The 23774-nt window shown below is 43.7% G+C and overlaps 1 protein-coding gene across 1 annotated transcript in view; it reads left to right on the top strand.

Annotated features, from left to right (window-relative positions):
• Positions 1-23330, top strand: part of VPS13B (vacuolar protein sorting 13 homolog B (yeast)) — a 512836-nt gene extending 489506 nt beyond the window's left edge. The window contains exons 57-63 of the mRNA XM_015405853.1: positions 8-402; positions 3614-3790; positions 5014-5184; positions 14986-15162; positions 19606-19708; positions 20290-20539; positions 20649-23330. Of these exons, the coding sequence (XP_015261339.1) occupies positions 8-402; positions 3614-3790; positions 5014-5184; positions 14986-15162; positions 19606-19708; positions 20290-20539; positions 20649-20897 (1522 nt within the window). The 3' untranslated portion in view covers positions 20898-23330. The remainder of the gene's footprint in view (positions 1-7; positions 403-3613; positions 3791-5013; positions 5185-14985; positions 15163-19605; positions 19709-20289; positions 20540-20648) is intronic.
• The last annotated feature ends 444 nt before the right edge of the window (positions 23331-23774 follow it).

The following is a 23774-nucleotide window of genomic DNA, read 5'->3' as shown; positions in this document are numbered from 1 at the left end:
ATTTGCTGTTTCATGTGAATGACCTCAGTTTTGAAATGAAACCAGCCCGATTGTATGTGGAAGACACATTTGTTTATTACATTAAGACTTTATTTGGGACATACCTGCCAGACAGCAGAGGAATTTGCCATTCCACAAAAGCTAATGCTGTAAACCATATACTGCCTGAAAGGGTTAGGCAGCATGCAAATGCTTTGCTCAATCCAGTGAAACTAAGGAAGTTAGTGATTCAGCCAGTTAGCCTCTTGGTCAGCATCCATGCTTCACTGAAGCTGTATATTGCTTCAGATCACACACCCCTCTCCTTCTCTGTCTTTGAGCGTGGACCCATTTTCACAACAGCCAGGCAGCTGATTCATGCATTGGCCATGCACTATGCTGCAGGAGCATTATTCAGAGCAGGTATGTTGATTTGTTTTATTACCATTCTGTAGGTGTTGAGATGAAGTGGCCAAGTGTTGGAAGCCTGTGACTCTTTTCCCAGTTCAGGTTATAGTTTCATAATGACCAACCAGCTCCCAGTTTACACAACTGTTACAGGGATACCAGATGCTTTGGGATGCAGAGGTGTATCATTTCAAATCAGAATTTTAGTGTGGGCTCACCAAACCAACCAAGACCACTGGGAAAAGAGCTTTTGGGTTTTGGTTCATTCCAAAATGACCACTGGTAGCCTAACGCTTCACCCTTATTGCTGTGGTGCTGCAAGGTGAATGTTGTGTCTGAAGAAATATGTTGGGTTGGATCAAAAGCTCTGATGAATGGAGTACATTCACAGAAGCAATTTCTACCACATGTTCCTTCTCTTCCTGCCCAGCTCTGTATGCCCCTAAGAACTTGGGGGACCCTCTAGAACAGTATGTAGCATGGGAGACTGCACCAAGGAGGAGTTAGTCAAAGTCACCCTCAAAATTGTTCAACTGAGTGAGGATAGATGGCTTTGAAAGGGGGTGAGTCAGATTCATTGTCTATCAGTGGCTACTAGTCATTGTGAGCAAAGAGAACCTCCATAGCACTGAAACCCAGTGCTAGGAGACAAAGTCATTGAGTTTCATGCCTTGTTTGTTGGCCCTCCAGGACAACTTGGTTAACCACTGTGTGAACCAGGATGCTGGACCAGATGGACCACTGGTCTGAGTCAGCAGGACTCTTCATATGCTCTTATGAGGGGTTGGTTTTGGCTAATTCCCCCCTTCATGCCACGTGGCATCCTATTCTGGTGGGGTCCCTAGGCCTCAGCCACCATTTTTCTGAGGTGTAAGGGGCTCTGGGGGGAGGAAAGGCAATAAATGACGCTTTTACAAACTTGCTGTAACCCATTGTCTTTGGGAAAGCGATGTGGCAGGAGTTGACTACAATGATGAAACTGGAAGTGCTGTAAACTGTATGTGGTGGAGAGCAACAGTTGGACTCTTGTAGGATGTTCCTAAAGTTTGAAAAAAGCAGAGAAAACATATTCGTAGTTGTTGCTGTTGTTGTCTTTGCTATCCTAGTATGTACTACGTAAAAGCACAACAACTAATTCCTAACAGAGGGAGTTTTTCATGAAATTGTTCAGTATGTCTGTACATTTGAAGCAGATTATGCCACTGAACACTGTTTTCTTGTTCAATCTCTTTTTGGCTGCCGTTTATGATTAGCAATCTGTCTTTCTTCATGGAATCCTCATGCTAGACTGGCACACAGATGTTTATTGCTCTTTGATCTGAGTAGTGTGTTTGTTTTACTGATTCTTTCCCATACAAGATCAATAGTAAGCAAACGATTAATGGGGTACCTTCTCTGATTTCCATACATGTGCATTCAGAAGGTGACTCTGCTGAACCTTTGCCTGCACAAGAACATGTATGTCACAGTGCAGAGGAAGAGTTCTTAGATCACCCACTACTAAGTATTACTTTTGCTTAAAACACGGTTGTTTTGCTCTATACCTACAGCTCTTGGGCCCTATACCATTCTCATTGGTGTGCACTGTGTAAGCATATGGGAAAGAGCCAGCCAGTTTTATTGCACACAGTGGGGCTCACTTCCACTTGGGGGCATGAAAACAGCAGCAAGCAGTATGGGAACGTGCTGGAACAGCATCCACACACCTCAGATCCCTGCTGTGGCTAGTGGCCCATTAGGAGCCCACCATGGGCCAGGTGAAAGGATGGCCAGCTGCAGGACGCAATAAACAGTGTCTGCACTGATTAGGGTTGCCAGCTCCAGTCCGGGAAATACCTGGAGATTTTGGGGGTGGAGCCGGAGGAGGGTGGGGTTTGGGGAGGGGAGGGGAATAATGCCACAGAGTCCAACTTCTAAGGTGCCTGTTTTCTCCAAGGGGAACTGATCTCTGTCACCTGGAGATCATTAGTAATAGTGGGAGGTCTCCAGCAACCCTAGCATTGATGCACCCAGCAAGGCGGCTTCGGCCCACAGAAGCTCATGCCACAATAGCTTCATTAACCTTCAAGATACCACAATAGTGTTTGTTCTTCTTCTTCTTCCTGTGATTTTCTTGTTTGTAGGAGCAACTAGTGTGGAAATAACTTATACTTGTCCACTTGTACATTAGTCAGTAAGATCAGGTAGTTTCTGGCTTTCCCACATAGCCAGGCTTGGCTCATGAGTAGAAATTGGTAGGAATCCTTGCCACATTGTGATTTATTTTACAAATAAGCTTCCAGTATGTGGTGCTTGCACCTGCTGTAATCCACAGCTGAATGCTCTTTTGGGTCAGGATGGTGGGCTCTTTCCAGGTAGCCTTCCCGGGTTCATGCTGCAACTGTTACGAGCCTACAGTCCTGCCAATAGCACTGGCTTCCAAATCAGCCATGCAGCAAACAAAAGGGCAATGCACTTGGATGTTCAGGCGATCTGCTGGCAGTCATAAATTAATGCAGAAAACTAAATCCAAGGACTCCTCCACCCTCATTCTCTTAGGGGGATGCTCATAAGGGATCCTCCCCTCTGGGTATTAATCACCTTGCAGATGCCATTACTGTTTATGCAGCCACGCTGAGCAGAAGCCATTTATCTGGCTGCAATTAGACGCTACAAGAAAGCGATCAGCCCAGAGCTGTTGAGATGGATTAAAATAATTCCTTATGCACTTGTCAAAAACCTGCATCCCCTTTCCCAACACCCCATCAAGCAGTTGACCTTCACACTCCCCCAAGGCTGCACACTGTATCACTGTAAACTAGCTGTCATGATTCTTTCGCCATGAGGATGTGAAATAACAAAGTTGCTTCGCGAGACGTAAAAGCCTCCAAAGCAAAAATCAGCCTCCGCTTCTATGACTTCCAGCCATTTCCACGCAGCATCCGTCTCTCCACACACAAGTTTTAGCAGAAATACGGGAGGCTCATGGAAGGAAGTCATTTTAAAGCTATTTGTGTTTTTGCCAACGGGATTTCTTTGATTTAGAAAGCATGAAAGATTGCAGTGGCTTAGTCCGTAGTGGATGAGCTATTTCCCGTGTTTTTCTCAAAGGAAGTTCATGAGGTGATAAATTTTAGTCTAAAAGTAGGGGGGGGAGGGGGAGTAGATGGCTTTTCTTCTTTCCTACAACTGTGGTTTTTTTTATTTTTAAAGAGCATCTCTCCCTCCCCCTTGTCTCTTCCTATAGGATGGGTCGTAGGATCTCTGGAAATCCTTGGAAGCCCTGCCAGCTTGGTCAGAAGCATAGGAAACGGGATAGCTGATTTCTTCAGGCTCCCATACGAAGGACTAACTCGTGGGCCTGGAGCCTTTGTGAGTGGTGTTTCCCGAGGAACCACATCCTTTGTGAAGCACATTTCCAAAGGTAGATATTTCCATCTGCTACTTATCTGGCTGCCCACTTGTCACAGTTTCCTAAAGAAAGCACTGGTTTTTTAATGTCAACTTGCTGTCCTCAAATATGTCTTACCTTTTAGTGAAATGTTGGGAGGGTAACAAATCTCAGTTTACCCTCTATGTTTATAAACAGGTAATTTCTTTAACAGCAGCAGCACAGGTACACTGGCAATTTAAGCTTTTCTGTCTGCCCACAGGAAGATGAGCAGAGACCTTAAAGAAGTTTAGTACTTGGGCTGTACTCAGCAAGCCTACCCCATACTGTCTCATCATATGTAATCTTTAAAAAAAAAATTGGGCGCTGTTGAAAGTTTTGCCAAACACGTTTTTAGAGCAAGCATAAATCTGGATTTTTCTGGACATAGATACATTCACAGTGCCATCTTGTGGCTGCAGGGGCCCACTGCAAGATGCTGAATGTCCAAACGGGAGAAAATAATATTTAACCAGCACTTTAGAGCAAAGAAAGAGGTTTTCGTGAGGACACATTTTGTGAAGTTGCAGCTGCCCTTCTCTATTTCTGCAACTGGCATGTCTGTCTATTTGGTGTCAGCTGCTGGACAAATGATAAAACATTACTGACGAAGCAGCTTATATTGTTCTCCTCTCTTCCGTTTTATCCTCGCAACAACCCTGTGCGGAAGGTCAGGCTAAGAGTGTGCAGCGGGCCCAAGTTCACCCAGCAAGCTTCCATGGCAGAGTGGGGATTCAAACCTGGGTCTTCAAGACCCTAGTCTGACACTCTGACCACTTCCACTGCTGGCTGTCTTTTAAGACGTAAGGCTGGGGTGCAGTGTCCCCTCTAAGCTGAGTTAGTGTGAGCAAGCTCACAGTTTTTTAGCCTCCGGCTCACACATTTTTTGTCTTAGCTCATGAAGGACGGCTCCAGAGCAAACTAATTTATGCAGCGGCCAAATCACTCGCTCACAACTTTAATACCAGTAGCTCACAAAGTAGAATTTTGGCTCACAGGACTCCACAGCTTAGAAGGAACTTTGCTGGGGTGGCTGTGTAAAACCCACACTGTGCACCACTCAACATACTGTCGCGTCTTGAACTAATGATACATTTCTGCTTCACAGGACTAGCTTGTGCAGATGAATATACTACAGTGTACTGTTTCAAATAAGCTATATCGTGCAAAGTCTTAAACCAATGGTCGTTATGCATTTCCAACCCATTTCTATTTAGGCACACTGACGTCAATTACCAACCTGGCTACCAGCCTTGCTCGGAACATGGATAGGCTGTCACTGGATGAGGAGCACTATAACAGGCAAGAAGAATGGAGAAGACAGCTCCCCGAGAATCTGGGAGAAGGACTGAGGCAGGGCCTCTCTCGGTTAGGCATCAGCCTTCTAGGTAACAGATGTCTGAAACGATTAAAAATTTAATCAAATAAGTATTGTTCGGGGAGACGTGGACATGCAGATCTGAACCGAAGTACCCATTATTGTAGCTTCAAAGTGTATTTTCTTATTTTTAGGCTGTATTTTGGTTACACTGTTTGGGTGGAGAGTTGTTGCACAATTTAGTTTCTCTCCCCCCCCCCCCCAGTTCATATTCTTTGGGTCCAGGAACTTTTTCAAATGAATACTCATGCAAGGCTTAACTGTTGCCATGTTAAGGGAACACACTCCAGGGAACGAACCCAGCTGTCGTTGTGACCAGGCAAAGTGAAGACAAAGTCAGGGAAAAGGCAAAAAGTGAAGCTATAATAGGAACAGCAGCAATCTGCTTGTTTATTAGACCAGTGTCAAGCTCAAATTGTGAAGGGGGGGCACATGGAAGTTGCAGGGCCTCTGAAGAAGTGGGATAGACATGATTCCAGTGAAGACTGAAGTACTGAAGCAGGTGGAACCTTCCACTAGTCAAACGCTGGCTAATCAAATGCCCTGTAGACATAGAACTCTCACACACACACGCTGGACATGAAGGTAACTGCAAACCCACTATTCCATTATCCCATCCTGATTTGGAAAATGAAGCTCTGGGCTGGAAGACCCATCACTTTAATAATCTATGTGTGGCTTTAGGAAAGGGCCAGACATGTCCTATTCTAATAGTCCTCTTTAAAAACCAGTGCCAAATTAGTGTCCTAATCTACTAATAATCACATGTCCCAGCAATGGCATCTGAGCATCTCCACACCTGTGGAACAGAGTATTTATGTTGGGATGAGGATGGGGGACAGAAGGTAGAATAAATTCAGAGAAGTGATGGTTAAAAGGCTTGACAGAAATGGGCTCAGGCCAAAGAGCCGGCCCTGGGCCCTGACCAGATGGAAATCAACAGAAAAGAAGGCAGTTGGGTTTTCGCATAGCACTTTCATTGTTCAGCAATTTTCCCACGAGTCTAGCCAGCCACCCTGTACATCTCCCATCCTGTTCTATCCTTCCATCTTGTAGTTTCTGGTGTGTGCAGGGACCAAATCTCCTCCCAGCATATTCAGGAACCCAGATTAAGGACGCATTGTCAATCTGAATCGACAGAAGAGATGGTCCTAATTTTAAGGCACTGTTAATACCATTCCATGCTCTGCAGGAATAATTGTTCACTAGCCATTAAGTGTAAATAGAGTTGGACATACAGTACAGCCAACAAAAGCAAACTGCACATATAAAAACAATTATAAAGGAGTGATTTTTTTTCTTGTTAATCATAATTATGGAAATTTAGAATGTGTCCATATATCTGCCTGTCATATATAGTTAACACTGCAAAAAAAGATTTTTGTACTTGGGCTTCTGAGTCAAACAGGTACGAAAGCACTGTCATTCCAGCATTCATTTTTTATGTTAATAGGAAAACCTCCAAAATTGGTTATTTCCTTTACATCATAGATAGCTTAGGTGACCGAGTTTGTTCTTTGACACCCGTGAGGACAGGACAAACTTCAGTTCTATAAAAATTTATGTAGCAAAAACAGTCACAGAGTATTTGGCAGCAGCCAAGAGACTTGTCTGGGAGAGAAAAATCTCTACTGCTATTTAACAATCAAGTTTTAAAACTAACCAGATTGAAAGAATTTCTGAAAGAAAAGTAGGATTTTGGACTAAACTACCTAAGAAGCCACAAGTTTGGGAAATGCATCTGTGTCTTAAACTAGCAAAAGAATGCCAATTTATCTTGTAATGTTTTCATGTGAGACAACGTAACATCCTGTGCATTTCAGATACCTTGACATGAATATTTAGAAGTGATGAGAGCTTGAATAATTTTTTTTTAAAAATAGTTAATTTTCAGTGCCACACGCAAATTCAGTCTAGGGGCAGAAAAATGTGGCACAGAAGCAAGGGACCACTGTCCAGAAGAGTAGTCTGTGTGAAATCCTTCCCCCCCCGCCGCCCTCTGGCACCAGATGGCACAGTTCCATTCCCTTCCAGCCAGAGATATGGGCTGATTCTGCACTTGTCTGTTCCCCCACAGTTTGTCTGCAGCCATGTTAGAAGCAGAATCTCCCTCCACATTGCATCCCACTCTCACTTTCCTCCTGCATCGCAGCTCTTTCCAGATTCTGCACTGTTTTATGGTCATTCGGAGGTGACTTCGCAATCATTATGGCATTGCCCCGGGGTATCTGAAAATGGTTTCTCCCCGGACCTTTTTGCTCTTCAGCTTCTGATTCAGAGGGAATAATAAGCAGACTACTTGATGCGTTTTTTTTTGTCATCTCTGCCCATTCCCCCATCCCTATTTCTGCTTCTATTTTGACACTTCTAGCTTGGGGGAGGGCGTTTGACACACTCCTCAATCCTTTGTACATTGGCCCCTAGGAAGGGATATTTTCCCCTTTCCCCTTTCCCCAAAGCCAGTCTGCAGACAACTTGGAGGGCAGGTAGAGGGGGAGCCTGGGGAGGTCCCCTGGGAGTTTGACACTTCTAGCTTGTGGGGGGGGGGGCGTTTGACACACTCCTCAATCCTTTGCACATTGGCCCCTAGGAAGGGATCTTTTCCCCTTTCCCCAAAACCAGTCTGCACACAACTTGGAGGTCAGGTAGAGGGGGAGCCTGGGGAGGTCCCCTGGGAGTTTGACACTTCTAGCTTGTGGGGGGGGGGCGTTTGACACACTCCTCAATCCTTTGCACATTGGCCCCTAGGAAGGGATCTTTTCCCCTTTCCCCAAAACCAGTCTGCACACAACTTGGAGGGGGGTGTATTAAAAGGAATGACAGGATTGCCCACTGGAAACAATGGGAGAGGCTTGAAGGCACATTTGTGTTTTTTTAAAATAAAACACTTGGGGCGCCACCCCTCCCAACAGACCAGCCAGCCGCTGTGCCAGCATCCCCCTGTGGGTCGTGCATACCTGGAGTAGCCCAGCGGCAGCTAGCCAAAGGGGTTGGGAGAGCAGGGAGGAGAGGAGAGAAAGGGGAGGGTGCAGCATGCCCCATCCCTTGCTTACACAGTTGGCCAAGTCGGTGGCAATTGGACACCTCCTTCACAGGTCACAAGTGATGTTAACCACAATTAGGCAAAAAAAAAGGTGGGTTTTGGTTGTAGATGCAGAATGCATACACAAAAATAAACTGGAGAAAAAAGAATAGTGCAGAGGGCAGGAGCACAAAAGACGAAGTTGACCTTAAAGGCTCGACTGCTTGGCTTCTCCAGAGTAAGCTACAGTGAGCTGTTAGTGCAGAAGGGACCAATGAGCAGGGCTGGAGGGAGGAAGGGTAGCAGAAGCATAGCAGGACACATGTTAAGTGGCGTCATGACATGTTATGGGATGAGAACTAAACACAGAGATGTCGCCCTCCACAGCAACCCCAAATTTCTCTTAACATGTAGTTCTGCCCTGCAATGAATTGATGGCAGTATAAACTGGGTTGCTTTTTGGGGAAGATGTTTCATGGCATGACATAGCTTGAGGTGCCTTCCCTTGAAAGATGCCCATATACTAGAAAGCAGATACCCTGGAAGAAGATGCAGATATACAAGAAAATGCCTATGACCCCAAGTTATGATGATCTGAAATACCTAAGAATCCCCATACTCTGGGAGGTTCTCCTGTGGAAGCCTTGCTGAAGTGAATGGAATCAGTAAAATAAGAGCACGTCCTTTGCCTAGTTAAGTGGTTGCCTGGGCGTGTGTGCAACTCTAAAGACTGTATGAAACGACACTGGTATTTAACACAGCACAGATTTCTGTTTAAGCAACAATAACAGGGGGCACAAGGAAAGAATTAATATTAATATATACAAATTGTATTAATATATACACATTAATGCAGACCCTGCTTACACTACCAGAACGCACACCACAGTTCCAGAGGACTGAACTGAACCAGCTTCTCTGCGTGTCCGCTCTATGGTGGGAGAGGTGCCAGAGTTAGGGCCCAAGCTCCCGACACACAGGAGAGCTGCTTAATTTATCTTGCTCTAGAGATTTCCTCAAAGCTTCCCATTATTTGAGCACTCTTGACTTTGGCTTGTGGAAGTGACATGAAATAGAACACTGGAGCCTCCTCCGTTCTTCAAGGGGTCAGATGTTGCGCTGGGAATCTGAAGTTATTGCTCTCCTGCTTAAGCATTCCAGATTGCTCCTTGTTCTTAGTTGCTGCCTTTACTCAAGATACAGAAGAACATTAGTTTACAAGTTGGCTTTGACTGCAGTTGCCTGCACTGTTTTACTTAAAACAGAATGAGGAACTTATCCCCTGTCTCTCTCATTCTGTTTACAAATTCTTTTTTGCTGAAATAATGCCCACTGTTCTGAGTCACGGGGGAGGGGGGGGAACCAATTAACCATCTAAATAAATATCTGCAACTTCACTGTAATGTGAATGAGCAAGTGCCCAGCTTGTATATTACAAGTGAGGGATTGGCAGTCACAGTTCATTGTAGACATCAAGCTTTATTAACAGTTGATAGCATAAAAAAAGCACAAACACTGCATGCTTATGAAGTTATGTAAACAATTGGCTGTTGGTACAAGAGACCGTGAAACATCCCTATGCACTCTTGCCATGTCTGCACCAGATTCGCTACCTCTCTCTTTTTTTATTTTTATTTTGAGCCCCCGGACGGGATTTTCTATTATTTTTTATAAGACTACAAAAACTACTACAGAAAAAAGGGAAGGGGGACTACATATATAGGATAAAGCAAAGAACCAACTACTAACTAAAAACCCAAGAGATGAGATCCTCACTAGCTTAGTTACAACAAATCTTCATTTCGTTTAGATTATTATAAACTGAGTCAAACATTTATAATACTTTTCCTTTAACTCTTAAATTTAACTGTCTAGGAACAGTACCCCCAGTCATCCCATTTCAAAGTTCTCAAAGGCACAATTCAGAGCCCTTCAGCCTTCACTTCTCCTTTCCTCGTCTCTTCCGCAGCTTATAAGGACTTTTGGGGGCAGCTGCCCCTTGCTCTGTCAGAGAGTCCTCTCCGGAAGAACCCAAGTCCAGCTCGCCACTAGACTTGCTGTCCTCTTCTTTTTTTCCGTCCTCTGGTCTTCCCAGCTGAACCCTTAGGAAGATTCTCTACCTCTCTTGATGGCGCTCTAATATCACGGTGACATTGAACATGCTGATTTGTCGCCATGACCATATAACTGCCGTCACAAAGAAGCTTGAGGTTGCGTCACATGAGGAAAACAGAACATGTTTATCTTGTTTGAGGGAATGTCTGTTAGTATTCTTTGCCCTTTTCCAGCTTCCACATAACAGGTTGGACAAATTCCAGGAAGATAATGTTTTTCTGCAGAAAATTTTGGTAGGGGGGAATATACCCAGTGGATTGGTGCAACCTTAAATGGAATCTAAATGGCTTAATGGTCAGAGCTTCAGCATAGAGCCCCAGGGTTAAAAAGGAATGGGGATCTCTAAATGGCATTCACCCCCAAGCCCTTCTTCAAATTCCTTAGGCTTGCATAAGGAAAGTTGGTGGTTGTTGTTGTTCAGTTGCACAGTCGAGTCTGACTCTTTGTGACCCCATGCCAGCCCCACCCACCCCGTCCTTGGTTGTCCTCCAGAGTTTGCTCAACTTCATGTTCGTTGCCTCGATAATACTGTCTAACCATCTCATCCTTCGCCGTCCCCTTCTTCTTTTACCTTCAATCTTTTCCAGCATCAGGGTCTTCTCCAGTGAGTGCTCCCTTCTCATTTGGTGGCCAAAGTATTTGAGCTTCTGCTTCAATATCTGGCCTTCCAGGGAACAGTCAGGGTTGATTTCTTTTAGGTTTGACTGATTTGATCTCCTTGCAGTCCAGAGGACTCTCAAGAGTCTTCTCCAGCACTATAATTCAAAACAATCTATTCTTTGGCGCTCAGCCTTCGTTATAGTCCAACTCTCACAGCCATACATGACTACTGGGAATACCATTGCTTTGACCATGAGGACTTTTGTTGGCAGGGTGATGTCTCTACTTTTTATTATGCTGTCAAGGTTTGCCATAGCTTTCCTCCCAAGGAGCAGGCATCTTTTAATTTCATGGCTGCAGTCACCGTCTGCAGTGATCTTGAATACCAGGAACGTGAAGTCTGTCACTGCTTCCATGACTTCGCTTCTATTTACAAAGGAGTGATGGGTCCGGATGCCATGATCTTAGTTTTTTTGATGTTGAGTTTCAAGCCAACTTTTGTGCTCCCCTCTTTCACTTTGAACAAGAGGCTCTTTAGGTCCTCTTCACTTTCTGCCATTAGAGAGGTATCGTCTGCATATCTGAGGTTGTTGATCTTTTTCCCAGCAATCTTAATTCTGGCTTGTGATTCATCCAGGCCGGCATTTCGCATGATGTGCTCTGCATATCAATTAAATACGCAGGGTGACAATATACATCCTTGTCGTACTCCTTTTTCTATGCTAAACCAATCCGTTGTTCCATATCCAGTTCTGACTGTCGCTTCTTGACCCTTATACAGGTTTCTTAGAAGACACGTGAGGTGGTCTGGTACTCCCATCTCTTTAAGGACTTGCCACAGTTTGTTTTGATCCACACAATCAAAGGCTTTAGCATAGTCAATGAAGCAGAAGTAGATGTTTTTCTGGTAGAGCCACACCTAAAAAAACACACATCAATGGGAAGCACCTTCACTGGTGGAAGGGATCCACTGTATCCAACCCAACGTTTTTACAAGTTTAAGTTCTCTCTCCCCCTTGCCCCAGTTAGCAGCAGCTCAGTACTGCAGTTTCTTATGGGCATCATCAAAGCACCCTGTGTGGCACAGACCTTTGAAGGAAGAAGTCCTTGCGACAGGCAGCCATTCTCTCTCCATGTGGCAACAGTGTGTGGTTGTGCTTTGGGGAGGGCACATCACATCATAACACAACGAATTACTAGCAAAGTGGAGGCATCCTATAAAAATATCAGTGGCCCTGGTCTCCCTGTGTCAGTCACACAGGCCTGCTCCAGCCTTCTCCCTCCAGGCTTACTAATAGGAAAGAAGAGCCTGGAGTCAACAGAAGGCATTTATTAGTACACAATAACATAGTTCGAGTGCTTTGCAGAAAAGAATGTCCTTATTCAAGCATTAAGGATGTTTAAATGTATTTAATAAGGTAATAAAGTCTGTGCAGTCTCTGTGGCTGATAGAGTGAAAGATGACAGCGGAGTAACATAATTTTGCCACGGGGAAGAGCACAGAATGGGCTGTTTTGGTCTTCAGATGGATTGCTGTGGTAGCCAAGCCAACGGAAAGATGATGAAGTTTTGTTTTGCAAAGAGGAGCTGATTTACTTATCAATTTAAAGCTGGCAGACAGTAGGAACAATTAACTGCAGAAGAGGCAGAATTTCAGCAAAAAGCAAAGCAACTCCCCCCCCCCCCCAAATAAAATAAAATGCTGTCTGGAGCCATGTAATGAAACCCGGCCGGCCTCTTCTCTGACTCTGCAGCGCATCTCCTTTGCAAAGTGCTTTTTGGAGAGGTTTAGGAAATTTGTGTTCAAGCTTTCCCCCTGAAACTAATTCCCACAATTGCTTTTATCCTTCTCGTCAGTGTTCCAGATTAACGTTTACCTCAAAGACCTGAGCCCTGTGAAGAATGAGAAAAGAAGTGCAGGATCCACTGTGGAGCAGTGTTCCCTCTAAGCTGGTTTAGTGTGAGCTAGCTCACAGTTTTTTAGCCTCAGGCTCACACATTTTTGCCTTAGCTCAGGAAGGATGGTTCCAGAGCAAACTAATTTATGAAATCGCTTGCTCACAACTTTAATGCCAGTAGCTCACAAAGTAGGATTTTTGCTCATAAGGCTCCACAGCATAGAGGGAGCATTGCTGTGGAATGTATGTATTTAAAGAAGCTTTATGAGCCACACGTCTGCTCTTGGGTAGAACTGCCTCCATCGGGATTAACTCTGTGGCTCTGATAGACTGCCCCAGAATAAACTTGAGTCTCAGCAGCCAGTGTATATCTGGGGAGAAAATCCCCTTTTAGCACTTTTCGCAGTGTCCAGATCTGGGTTTGTGAGATAAATATTAAGCTGGCACACTGAGGATAAGGGGTGAAAGCAGTTACTGTGGGGATTTAGTTTCATATTTCCTAACTGGGTAGCCATTCCCATGTATGAAATTGTATGTGCCTCATACATACATAGTCATGTATCATGGAGGCATGTGTCCATTTTACTGCGCATACATGCTATAAAATACATATGTTCATATATGTAGTGAACACACAGTTTTCTATATAGGCGTGATAGCTGAAAAGAAAATCATCAGATGCTACATTCTAAAAGGTGGTTGTCAGGGAAGAAGTTTTCTCTATAGGGTTAAGGATGGAAGAAATGTCAGTTAGGTCCTTCCGCCACCCCATAGTGTTTCACAAGAACGCCACCTGCAGTCTCTGCTTCCACAGCCCTTTTATTTGTTCACAGGCCGTTTCTATTTTGAAAACTGGACCAGTTAAGGGGATGTTCTTGTATCGTAGCCACCAGTATGCTACTAGGGTGTGTTTCTCCCGCCCTATCTGAAGAGCTTTGTATATCTCTAGTCTCTTAGCATATCTCTAGTTTTATTTTATAGTCACAATACATGTGTGAAAGAAGTTATTACGCATGCGGAAGATTACCTTATGAGCTTCATGGCTGAGCAGAGCTGTTTGTTTTTATACCTGGCTGCCTCCCTCTCCCAAAATACTGTTCGTTATGTTCAGGGGCAGCCAGTATTTCTCCGTACCAACTATGTTGTATCATTGCAAAGCTGAAATCAAAATTCCATTTGATTGTGTGTGTTTGTGCGCGTGCACGCATCCTGCAAGTGCCCCATTTTCTCTTGTCCACTTAGGTCAGGACCAAATAAATGTCCCTTCCAGACAAGCTATTTGATCTTGGTGTTTGTGTAAAGACCCTGCAAATTGGTGAGGTCGGCAGACTTTACTTAGTGATTTCCTCTGTGCTGAATAACGACCTTGAGCCCAGGCAGTTCAGATTCCAATTGCTGTCACATCACACCTTGTCACTTTGTTCAATCATTGTCCTTTTAGTGAGTTCCAAATAGCTTATTCATCAAAGTTACAACAACTGGAGACATGTCTGTGGTAAGTGGCTTGAGTAAACTTAAGATCAAAGAGAGATCCCACCTTACATACCTGTTTACATTTAGGAAGATTTAAACTGCAGTCCTGTGTTGATACTAAAAGCCGGAGGGGTCATTAAGGCACTTGTAAAAGTTTGACCCATGCGCATTAAAGTAAAATATGGTTGTGTTCACAAAGACAGTAACAAAAGGTTCCAAAGCCTAATTCTGCTAAGCTTGGTAATATATCAGAGGTCGCATTAGTTTATGAGCATTTCTGGCAATGGAAAGGGGATATTAAAATGATATATGGAACACAGACGATTTTTTTTCCTTAGGAAGTCAATCTTAGGCTTACATACAAAATCTCATTTTCATAACAGCCAAAAGTCTCTCTGCTAGCAGACATTCATTCCAATCTAAAATATACAATTCTACCAAGTCAACAAACCTTCTTAGGCAAGCAAGCACCTCAGAGAAGAAATTGCATTATGAAGACAGAAAGTTTAAACATTTATATGACTGAGAAACACAAGGCAGGATAAGCAGAAGATAAGACCTTTCACTGAGTTATTCTGTATAGCTATACTGAGCTTATATTGTTCAGCTTTCACTCCAAACAAAACTCCCTGTTTCAAAGCTAAGTTTTCCTCTTTTTCTAGATTTTTTATGCTTCTGTAATACTTGAAAACTCTTGTTACAGGTGCGATCGCTGGTATTGTAGATCAGCCAATGCAGAACTTCCAGAAAACATCAGAGGCCCACGCTTCAGCTGGACATAAGGCCAAAGGTGTTATCTCTGGTGTAGGAAAAGGAATAATGGGAGTTCTTGTGAAGCCCATTGGAGGAGCAGCTGAACTAGTCTCACAGACTGGATATGGTAGGTTTTCTTGACTTTACAAATGCACTATGAACTGATTTCAGGAATCATTTCCTGGGGCTGCCAACTGGTAGGAGACTTACCTGGGAACAGCCCTCACCAGTGATGTCATGACATCACCAGTGACCCCATGACATCACTTCTGCCACAACCCCAAATGACATAATTGCATAGGGGTGACACTAACACTTGTCCCAGGCTCTACGGTTTAACCATAGAATTTGGGGAAAATGCTAGAGTGTCACCCAACATGATGGCATCCCTTAACAGGTGACATCGGAAGTGACGTGGTGTTGGCAAAACACTGATCACCCCTGCCATCTTCCCCCACTGCCCAGCTGGGTGGCAGTGGGCAGCAAGGGGTGGGAGGTCTCCTGCCAAAGCAAGTGACCTGGCCTCTCTATAGACACAAGCTGTAAAGTCACGCTGATGATCAGATGAAATACTCAACTTGGAGGGACAAGGGACTGGTCAAAACCATGCACGCATGCCTTGTACAAGTGCAGCAAGTTTGATTAATAGAGCAAAAGCTCCCACAAGGGGATGTTGTATGATTCCCTCTTCTTGCTGCAGTCTTCTGTGTGCCCTCTTGTTGATAAGGATTCCCTAGCCCTCTTCAGCAGCTTTACATGGGGAGGGAACAGGGGACCACTGTGGCAAGGAAGGAAACATCCACTTTGCAGATTCTCTCCATCCAGTCTATAGACTTACTTATGGTTTTTAGCCTTTTTTCTGACAGACTGTTTGAGTAACAACACTTCTAATAGGTAAGAACATAAGAGAAGCCAATATCAGATTAGGCCAATGGTCCACAGTGGCCATCACACAGTGGCTAAAAATACCAGGTGCCATCAGGAGGTCCACCAGTGGGGCCAGGACGGTTGAAGCCCTCCCACTTTTGTCCCCCCCCCCCCAAGCACCTAGAATACAGAGCATCACTTGCCCCAGACCAAAAGATCTATACCTTGTGGCTAATAGCTACTGATGGTCCTCTGCTCCGTATGTTTATCCAATTCCCTCTTCAAGCTGTTCATGCTTGTAGCCGCCACCACCTCCTGTGGCAGTGAATTCCATGTGTTAATCACTCTTTGGGTGAAGAAGTACTTCCTTTTATCCGTTCTAACCCAACAGCTCAGCAATTTCATTGAGTGCCCATGAGTTCTTGTATTGGGAGAAAGGGAGAAAGGTGTTGTATATATAATAGAACTTGTGTTGCTTTTGGATTTTATATGAAATAGAAGCATGGGCAAAATTTGGGTGTGCATTATGACAAAATCCGTTTCCAAAACTGTAGGGGTTGGAGCTTTAGGACTCTGGTCAGACACTTTTTACATTGCCTGATGTAAGCAATAATTAAATATTGCAAGGCACATGATGCTGCATGACTGAGGAAAACATGCATGTGCAAAGAATTCAGCGTACATGAAAGAAATATGACAGAATCCTCAACTGTTGTGTAAGTAGGACCCAAGAGAACTGGATGGGCAAGGCAAATGTTTTGCATAAACCATGGTGGATCACACAACTAACAGATTCTGTAGCAGCATGTCTGTTGGGAATTTCTCACAGCTCGAATAAGTTGTTTAAATGTATAACATTTAATAATAAAACCATTAAATACCTCCTTGCTACTAGCCACTAAGAGTTAATCCAAAGAGGAAATTCAGCATGTCTACAAGATGGTCAGACATTAGCAGTTCTCCAGCAGATGGGTTCCATAACTTTGAACCTGCAAAAGATAGCTTGTCTTTCAGCGCTGCCATATCAACATGGATTGCAAATTGTATAATCTGTGCACTGGGCTTCTAAATGCTGGACAATTCAGGTAGGGAGGGGACAGCTGCTAATATAAGGGTCACCAAGCTGGCCTTCCCTACCTGAATTGCTTAGAGTTTCCACAGCTGTCAAGCTAAGCCAGGATGCAAACTGCAGCATCTGCTCCGAAGGGTGGGTGGGGATGGGAGGGACACAGTGAGGAATACTCTTGAGTTTTCCTGTGTCAGATAGCTGATTCATCGTGTACCAAGCTAACCACTTACCCTGCTGTAGCCCTGTGGACGTAATTGTTCCAGTAATGATTTAACAGAGAATCATTAAATCAAGGAATCCGAGGACTTGCAAATACTTTCAGTTCTACTTGCATAATGTGAGAGTTCCATTACTTTTAATGGGGTCAAAATTTCCCTCCTTAAAAGGTGACTCACTGACCACTTACACTGGCTTAGTCCCAGTTAAGCTTTTAGATTTCCATTAACTAAATCTTTGGACACCATTTACACCCAAAAGGTTGTACAAAGACTAACCACACTATCTCTCTACTGGTCTCTTGCATGCCTTTTTAAGCACTGTAGGGGCAGCAACCATGTCTGTGCATCTCCCTAACATTTTCCACTAAGTATATTTGGAAAAATAATGTGTGTGTGAGTGTAAATTTTGTGTAAAAAATTTACAAGCCAGTGTACAGATCACTTTTCAGCTTGATTCCAGGGACAACTGAGCCTTCAAGGATAAAGTGGGGTAAACCAGTCCCTTTGGAGCCTACAAGAAAGTAGCGCGAAGCGGAAGATTCAGTTTGGTGTAGTGGTTAGGTGCGCGGACTCTAATCTGGGAGAACCGGGTTTGATTCCCCACTCATCCACTTGCACCTGGCTGGATGGCCTTGGGCAAGCCGTAGCTCTGATAAGAGCTGTTCTTGAAAAAGAGCAGTTTCTGTCAAGAGCTCTCTCAGCCCCACCTACCTCACAGGGTGTCTGTTGTGGGGAGGGGAAGGGAAAGGAGTTTGTAAGCCGCTCTGAGACACCTTTGGGTAGTGAAGGGTGGGATATAAATCCAATCTCTTCTCTTCTTCTTCTTCTATATGTTGCAGGCTTTCTATGTGGTTATGGGTTACATATTGTCTGTCGATGGGGGTGGGTGGGGAGATAATCATTCAGAGATGAATTCCAGTGCAAGCAATGGCTGGGATCCAGGGAACTATTTTAGTGTGCAGTACTCCATGGGAATTTTGACTTATTTTTAAAATTGTAGACCCCATAACCTGTCCCAGATTGCTTCTGAGACTCCTCTGACTTTGAAAAGTGGTTTGCAATGCATCATGGGGGCTGAAGCTCAGAAAACCTGCCCCAAACTGCCTTGGGCTAACCAAATGGCGGCAGTTTATTGGATCCTGGCCAATGCATGCAACACATGGTGCTTTCTATGTGCATTTGACAAGAGAGCTGTGGAAAAGATGCACAACATGCTTTGTCAATAATATATGACAGCGCATGAGTGAGTAATTTAGCTCCATCTAGACTGCGGATTATGCCCAAGGGTGAGAACTAGAGGGTGGGAGACCACACAGAAGCCAACACATGTTCTCTCTTTCTCCATCTGCAAATGTCATTTTCGTTCACATAACGTCAAAAAAAAAAAACCCCTCAGTAAGCTAATTGTTACAATTGGAATGCATTTTCTTAAGCATTACCATCAGTCTGTGTGCTAAATATTAAGCCGTATTTTCCCCGACAAAACCAATGCATTATTTAATTTGGTATTCATTGTATAAAAAAGGCTCCTGAATTGCTGACACCCTGATGGAGAGACGCCTCTACAGTGTCACAGGAGTGTGCAATTTGTTAAGCCCACTCTCCTCCCCCACGTGCCCCCTCTGCTTACATAGGAGTGCTCCAGTTCCGTGTCCTGTAACTCCGCAGCATCAGGCTTAACCTAGTTTCGATCAGTCTTGTAAAAAAATTTTATTATATCTGTGAAGTTTTTACACCCTACTAATTCTCAGTCTAATGACCATGCCTTCATTTATAAAAATTTACAAGCCATCGGGAAGCGCGTATGCCAGGTCACCCGTCAGCTCTGGCAATCCTGCTTCGAACAAACAGGAAAAGAAGCAGCTCAGCAGAGCTCTGCCTTGGCACCAAGAAACACTCCTCATATTCCGGGTGCCCCAGGAGAGCTCGTAAACGTTTGGGATCCATGTTTAACAGCTGGACCCGAGTAACTTATGTTGAAATGCAGTATCCAGGGCAAGCTTGCCTTCTAATGTTTACTAATCATGACATAGACATAAAAGTATTTGAATACAAAGCAAGAAAGTTAACCAGTGGTCTTGAGTTTTTATGCATACATTGTTAAATGACGTCTTCAGTCCCATTCTGGAATGATGGCTCTCGAGAGCATTGTGTTTCCCCTTAATTGCTGGTATGTGACTGACGTCCTGTCTTTTGTTTATTTCAAGCTAATGCTAAGCTCCGCTAGGGGTTAAGTGCACAATTATTGTATTGTAATGTTGAACGAATTATCTCTGCTCCAGCCATCCAAAGATGTGACATCACTTTGGGATCTGCACTGTTTTATGGACTGCTCTAAGAAGATGACATCACTGCAACATGTTATTTGTTTTCCAAAAAGAACAACTAGTAAAAAGCCCGGCTTCTTTTACCACAGGTATTTTGCACGGAGCTGGACTTTCTCAGCATCCCAAACAGCGCTATCCTCCAAGCGATCCACATGCAGAGCAGGCTCCAAACAGCCACGTCAAATACGTCTGGTAAAGTTATTGAGACACTTGCTCGTTTTTTAATACCCACAATGTTTAATAATAGATTTTGGCCTGAGGTCAAGTGAACAGGCTCTTGCCTGAAGAAAGGCTGGGTTTACAACAGTTTGTTTAGTAATGCTGAATTCAAAGCTACACCACTGAGGCCCAGCTTTGCAAGGATGAGCTCCTTCTGAATTTAGAACCCCAAGGCTAGTCTGTGTTCCTTGAGCAAAAAATCTTCCTTAGCTCCCTTTGCCCTGAGCCCACGTACAGCATCTCTCCCAGAAATAGCTGCTAGTTCCTTTTCTGTATTTGATTCCAGCTTCTTAGGGTGGATTCTCCATTGGGATGAGAAGTGAGTTGGATGAAGGGAATGTGATTATTAGGTCAGCTTTGCAGCAGATTAACCATCTGTTTTGATAGTGTTACAAAAGAAGCACTGACATCCTTTTAATCTAAAACTGAAATTGAATTTGCAGAAACTGTGGTGCAGAATCTTCTTCCAGCTTTCAGCGTTACTGAGAAAGATGGTGAAACTGACCATATCCTTTGAGTTCCAAGTTCCTAATCTTGACTTATTCTTTAAACAGGAAAATGCTTCAGTCTCTAGGGAGACCAGAGGCCCATATGGCCCTGGATGTGGTAATTGTGAGTGGATCAGGCCAGGAACATGAAGGATGTCTGCTGCTTACTTCAGAGGTGCTGTTTGTGGTTAGTGTCAGTGAAGACACACAGCAACAAGCATTTCCAGTGACTGAAATAGAGTGTCTACAAGACAGTCAACAAAACAACTTGCTGAAGGTGCAGCTCAGACAGCAGAGAGTCCCTTGTGACTTGGAGGTAAAGCTAATTTAATGCTTTAACAGATACTGGGGAGGTGTTATTTTTTTTTCTCTTGAGTTGGCAGAGTGAAGATGGCTAATTTTGGTAAATCTGTGTTTAATTTTAGGCTGATGGAGGCAGAGAGAGACTGTCTGAACAACAGTATAACAGACTTGTGGACTACATCACAAAATCTTCCTACCATTTTGTCCCCAGCCCTGTATCCGTGCAAACTCCAGCACACGTTGTAGCTGCAGAGCCCATTCCTACAGCAGTTAAGACGTACCAATACCTTGTGGATCCTGTTTTTGCCCAAGTATTCATCAGTAAATTTACTACAGTAAAAAATAAAGCTTTACGAAAAGGGTTTCACTGAGAAAAGCCCTTTAGCAAGATTTGTGTTTCCACTTTAAAAGTGCGGTGTCTTCTATGCAGTTGCCTAATGTTAATTTTTTAATCCCACATCCCACAAAATAGACATATTTAAACTTTGTGGGCTAGTAGAGTGGAGTAGCACAATATTTTGTAACACAGGAATACACTTTCTGCGTAGCCTCTCTGGAATGTGATGGTGCCTGATCTCCACTCAAGAGGCAAACCTGCAGGAAATATTAAAGTGTTGTGTCAAATTTCGTAATGAGCTAAGCTGCCAAGTAAAGGGAAATGGAGAGCTCTGTGAGACGATTGTGAGCATCCTTTATCACTAGAAAATCAGCCATGTGGGGATAGGAGAAACAGGGCGCAGTGTGGTGTTCTTGCCCCACAAAGAATATCCCTGTTTGCTGTATCCTATTTTAAGGCCTGCCAGTTTCTGTTATAAGCAAGGTTTATAACTCAGCTGTAAAAACTTGCTCAGGGCTGAAACTTTCACTCTGAGCGCTCCATCCTATAGCAAAACATTTCCTCCCACTCACTCTGCAAGCCTTGAAGTGACTGTTTTAAGTTACTAGTGACAGCTGGGTTTTAGCACTGCTTGGATCTTATAAGAGCTTTCTTTATTTGACTGAAATTTTGCAGGACTTTAGTCCTTAATATAAACTAGTGCCTTTGTGTAGTTTGGAGAGCAAAATGGTAACTACAGCATTAATTTATTTTTGAAACTTCCTGCCTATAGTAATCTTACTTCCCTGTCATTTTTTTCCTTACAACTGTCTAAAGTTATATGCTGTTGGGGGGTGGGGGGTGGCGATACATAATTATGCAAGAAATGTTCCCTTAAATGTAATCAGTTTTTTTAATTTTATTTAGGGACCAGTAATATTCTTTTAAAAAATCTTTTGGAGCAGATTTCTCACTCGAGTGCACCGAAGCTAGATGAAATGCAGTCTTGTATTAGAGGTGCATTACTTGGAAGCCATTGAAAGTACTATGGTATGTGTTGTGCTTAGGAGTGTCACATTGGTCTCGCAGCAACTTTTGACCTAAATGTTAATCTTCATCATTAACTTCTGCACCCTGCATTGTTTGTCATTCTCTATGGGAGCATACTCAATGGAGAGCCAAGCAAAAGTCTCTTTTGCCAAATCTGTGCAGATCTGAATGCAGATCCATCCTGTACTTCATTGAGCAGCCCAGCAAGAATCCAGCCCACCACTCTCTTCTACTACGTCGGTCGCTTCCATGAGTATGCTCCAGACTTATTTTAATCAGAAAGGACTTACTAAATCATAACACTGAATTCCAGCAGCTTTGGCGTTCTCCTGCGGTGCTGCTTTTTTGTGACGAAGGTGTTTTCTTCCTATAATGAATGAAGACACCCCCCCTACTTTTAAAAGTCACAAAGAAGTGTTACTTGAGGACGGGGGCGGGGGGGGAGAACAATCCTTGCCTCCTTCATCACAGCTCCTACCAGTCCCATTTAAGACACCGCATAGAACAAAACCCAGTTGTAGATTGCTGAGAGGCTCACTCCCACCTTCTGCACACGGATGTGTCACTGGATCAGTTATCAGTCTAATCCAGTGGCTTCTCACCTTGGGTGCCTTCAGTGTTTGGCATCAGTTCCTCTGCACTTAAGAATTTTAGACCATATTGGGTGTTTTCAGATGACTGTTTTTAGAACAGGTGCTTCAAATTCAGTTTTGCAGTCTGGACTCAATCCCTGTTGCGATAACAGCTATTAGATTTATTCATGATGGAAATGGACTCAGTGAGTGTCAATTTGGGAAAAGGCACTTGGAGTGGGTTCTTGGCTATTGCCTGCTTCTGTGTGACAACTCTCGTTCTAAACCCCACTTCGCCTATTATTCCAGAAAATCCCAGCAAGATTTTAGAGGGCCAGGGGGGGGGGATTGGTGAAACCGCCCCCTTTGCTGGATGTGAAGTGACTTATAATAGCAGAAAGCAACCTTTACTTTGCATAGTACTCTGTGAATCCTATGCGAGGTACACTCAAAGTATGCTAAGTCAGGAACTGAAATGAACTCAAGCCCCTACCCTTTTCCATCTAATTGTCCCAGATGTCTCCTGTGCCTCCTTGGAACAGTCAAATACAGGAAATGAAGAATGTATTGATTTTGGTACGCTTCTTGTATCCCACCCCCCTTTTTTAAGTTGCCCCTGGCAGCCAAGTTTCTTGTGTTAAGTGAGCATTTCCCATGGTTAACATTTCATATATTAATCTGTCAAAATGGTCATTGTTTACCTTGAAAAAACACTATTTAAAAATAATTCATTCCTGAATCTTTTAAGGTAAATACAGAGTTATATTGCTAGTTTTATTTACTGATTGCGTATATTATTATTAATTCTGTACAAGAAAAATAAAATTTCTATATTTCAAGATGTACATTTTCTGATGACTGCAGAGACCAGCACATATCTGTTCCCAGAACCATTTTATTGCTCATTGTTTTATGCAACTTGAAGCAAGTGTCTAAATAAATCAACACATCTTTGCAAACTTTCTAGCAGTCTTTGCTGCTCTCCAACTAAGAAGGGATTGAATTATGAAACTGTGTAGCCAGCTAAACAATAGACAGAATTTTTTGGTACTTCAAGGTGTGCATTCCAAATTGCATTGAAACGCATTTATTGGAGAATGGTGCTTGAGAGGGGCACAAAAGGCACTCAGCTGGGAACTTCTGCCATGCCTCCTAGTCATGTATGCTGTGATCCTGTGTGCCTCAAAGAGGAAGATGTATCAAGTTGCCTAGTGCTTTGTGCTAATCCTACACTTGGACTGGGCTACCCACCGCAACAGTGCGTGTAAGGCCAGTTCGAGTTGTCGCTTGGTGTCTTGCAGGCATCAAGC

This window comes from Gekko japonicus, unplaced genomic scaffold, assembly GCF_001447785.1.
Source record: "Gekko japonicus isolate JY-2015 unplaced genomic scaffold, Gekko_japonicus_V1.1 scaffold232, whole genome shotgun sequence".
In the NCBI taxonomy this organism is placed as follows: Eukaryota; Metazoa; Chordata; class Lepidosauria; order Squamata; family Gekkonidae; genus Gekko; species Gekko japonicus.
Note: the sequence above shows the minus strand (reverse complement) of the source record. Positions and strands in the feature narration are given on the sequence as shown.